This window comes from Ostrinia furnacalis, unplaced genomic scaffold (assembly GCF_004193835.3).
Source record: "Ostrinia furnacalis isolate ACB-3 unplaced genomic scaffold, ASM419383v2 OfSCF0954, whole genome shotgun sequence".
Classification (NCBI taxonomy): Eukaryota; Metazoa; Arthropoda; class Insecta; order Lepidoptera; family Crambidae; genus Ostrinia; species Ostrinia furnacalis.
This window is the reverse complement of record NW_021131193.1, coordinates 214,545-218,230: the sequence shown is the minus strand read 5'-3', so window position 1 is coordinate 218,230 and position 3,686 is coordinate 214,545. Positions and strand designations below refer to the sequence as shown.

At 38.0% G+C, this 3,686-nt stretch overlaps 1 protein-coding gene across 1 annotated transcript; it reads left to right on the top strand.

The window, feature by feature from the left end:
- Positions 1-2,804: 2,804 nt before the first annotated feature.
- LOC114350726 (plasma kallikrein-like) lies at positions 2,805-3,686 on the top strand. The gene has a single exon (XM_028301633.1). The coding sequence runs from the start codon at positions 2,805-2,807 to the stop codon at positions 3,684-3,686; it is 882 nt and encodes a 293-aa protein (XP_028157434.1).

Here is a 3,686-nt window from a genome sequence, read left to right as displayed (position 1 = left end):
TGTATGATTCATTGTATTTTCCTGCATGTTCTGCTTATAATGTAGGTAACTAATATTCTCACACTTAAAGGTAAATAAAAAATGAATAATTATTTTACAGGTTAGTTAACACCTTGTGAACAAAAGTCAATGACAATGTCTGCACTTTGTGACTATGTGAAGTTTTATGATAAAAAAAGCTTGTAAATAGGGCAGTCTTGGCTTAAAAATTTTAAAATATTGGGACAACTTGGTTCACACCAAGTTTATACTTTTTAAGGATCCGTAATCACTTTATACCTGTTGATGAGGAAAAAAAATAGAAGCAACAAGAACAGTGAATATCTTTGTCGATCTTTCTTAGTTTTTGGTTTTTGGCTGACTCATGTTAGATGGCACCGTGTAACGGGACTATTCCCACCTCTCGTTCCCACCACTGCAACTCCTATGTAGCCAGGATCTACAGCTTGACCGCCACAAAAACCCAACTAATGAAGGTCAAGTTTGTCCCGGGGGAAAGTTAAACTGTCATTGGACCCGCAACGAAATTAATCAGAAGAACATAGGAGTTCGAAATTAAGGTTCGACTTCCCTCCATTGCCAAGCGGATGACAGGTGACAAACAACGTTTTAAAACCTTTAAGAAAAGATTATGCACCACGGACAATAAATATCAATTAAGGGGGCCTATCTTATGAGCAATTAGCAACTACCTGCCACCGTGTAAGTAAAAGTTCAAGAATGTATCTTACATGCAAATGAAATTAAATTCAAGTCAAGATGTACCTCTAATTAAGCCTAGAAATAGCTCTACCAGACAAAAATATGCGTGTCATGTCAAACCTAGCATTTTTCTCGGGCCATAATCTCGCCCGCTGGCGATGTCCAGACGTAATCTCATGTCATTAGGAAACTGCTGTTCCTAATAAATTACTGTAATTATTGACCAACAACACGCTGATATTTTTATTTTGAAAAACAAACCAGCGCAGGTATTAGACTATCGTATGAAGGCCCGATTCGATCAAACTTTTATTCGAGAATAACTCTGGTATAACTGGCACATTGACAGTTTCAGTATGGGAAATATGTCAAAATGTCGAATAACTGACGATTTATTCTGAGATTAAATTATTTACTCTTGTTTGGTCGAATCCACCCTAAGGTGTAGAGTTTTTGAAGTTAGAGATTGGCGTGTAAAGTTAGCAGTTTATTGGCTTGGCTCTACCTACATGAGACCTGATAACTTTTTCTCAGTGCGTGGCTTATGGTCTTGTCTTGGTAACAATTTACATGACTTTCAGATTCTCAGTTAGTAAGGATGATATCGCAACCTACCTTGAAATAGGGTTAAGTAATTTTATTGTGTCCTATCATACCTAATACATACATACATACTCGTAGTAACGGTAGGAATATGTTGGAATATTTGCGGAAAAACAAAGTAGAATTGGGCGTCTAACTTTTTTTTACAGCTTACGTTGCTAGAACTTCGAGTGCAAGTGTGGTTGTGCTCTACAGTCAATGAAGAACATGATGTCGTGCCCTGCGTGCCCAAACAACTGCATGTCCTGACTTAGTAAATGCTACTGACAACGCCTCTCTTGTAGCAGAGTTTTGGGCTGACACTGTATAGGTTTGTTGTCGACGCGACAAGAAGAAGAAGTGCATTTTTTCGAAGTTAACATTTTAAGTGGTTCTAAAATACAGGAAATAAGGTGTGTACCAGTCTAGAGAACTTATAAAACATTATATTCATTATATTGTTACTTTATAACAATGGAACGATACTTGATCATTTCAGCTCATTATTTTGAGAGCAAAAAACTTAACATGTTTTTAAGCTCAAGGTTTGTAACTTAATTTAGCTACTTATTAGTTGTGAATATTTAGTTCAATTTAACTTTCTGTGACGTACATTACTTTACGAGAACACATTTTAATGCTTTGAATTTGAATTAAGTTTAGTGCCATCCTACTCGTACTAATCCTACTAATATTATAAATGCAAAAGTTTGGATGTCTGGATGTTTGTTACTCTTTCACGCAAAAACTACTGAACGGATTTTGATGAAAATTTGCAGTATTGTTGTTTATAACACAGAATAACATATAGGCTATAATTTATGACGATCTGTGACAAACTAAATTTCACGCGGGTGAAGCCGCGGGCAAAAGCTAGTTTTAAATACGTATACTTATCCAAACATATGTATTAGCAGACAATGCAAACAGCAGATCCCCACCACACTTTTTCCGGGTGATTCCGGAGGGCCCTTGATTCATCATTCGGGAATCGTAGCAGTTAATACAGCACCGTTTATAAACTGCATTTTGCGAGTGGCCAACCTTGCGGTGACGGATAGTCTAGTTGCTGGTGTTTTAACACCTGTCGGTCCTTTCATTGGGTGGATAACCCACCACATAACTAAGGATAAGACAACGATATAATATTACGACATTTTAATATTGTTTTCGATTATTGCGTACTTTCCATCAATACATTGAACGAAAATAATAATGCAATCTATAGTTTTGTGTTCCATCTAGTTTATTGAGATTGGTTTTGTAAACAATCATAACTACTTTACTGGACTGCACATAAAACTATAGTGTAAAAATTGTAAGAAATTCATACAAAAGCAATAGTAATTCTACGATCGTTGTACATAGGCACATCGTTCAGTATGTTTTGCTTTAAGTAACAATTAGCCATTCATCCGAAGCTAAAAGGTAACAAAAACAAAAAGGGACAGATGTAATTTAGAATACGTGTAAAATAGAGCAACTGCTCATTACAAACTAAAGTCTAAATAAGTCTCAAAATGATTCCAGTGTTACTCATTTTAAGTGTCCTAGGCGGTGTGATTGAAGCCGCACTCCGGATATTTGGCGGTAGAGATGCAGATCCAATGGAATACCCATACGTTGTCAGACTAGGAATAAAATATTCTTTAAACCAACTTGACGCATATTTCGAACATTTCCAATTCCTTTGTACTGCATCAGTGCTAACTCCTGTTTGGACGCTCACAGCGGGACACTGCGTTGATGATGCTGTTTTAACCTTTTTGCAATCTTCATATCCCACAGCATCTTTGAAATACGTCATAATGTATGGATCAGCAACAGCACACCGTTCGACAACCGACAATTTCAGTGACATCGTTGCGACTGTTAAGCACCCGTCTTATAATTCAATGGCCTTACAGCTTGGTGCATCAGGATCTAACGACGTTGCACTAGCAAAGACTACGTCGACAAAATTGACCAAGTACGCAAAGCTGAGTGCGGTTGAGTACCCTTCTCTGGTGGGGCAAGCGGCCATCGCAGTTGGATATGGGATCACATTTGAAGGAGACCAAGTGGACCACACTTTACAACTTGGTAAAACGTTGCAAGTATTGGACGTAATGATAGGGACATGCGCCAAAGATTTTCGCAAAAATTCTTTATCTCCCATCATATGCTTGAGCAGACTTTGCAGTCAACCCGCTACAATACTCTGTCGTGGTGACTCCGGGGGACCCCTGCTGCATGACTCAGGAGTTGTTGGAATCAACCATATGGTTGAATCAGATGAATGTACACTGCGATCCGCAAATTCAGGACTCGTGAAAAGTAGTACTGTCGGGATCAACGTACCGATCAGTCCCTATGTTGGATGGATATCTAATCAAATACGAGAAAAGGAAGAATCCCACTAG

What these genes read in the sequence shown, in the direction of transcription:
- LOC114350726 (XM_028301633.1), top strand. Translation starts at nt 2,805, where the DNA reads ATGATTCCAGTGTTACTCATTTTAAGTGTCCTAGGCGGTGTGATTGAA.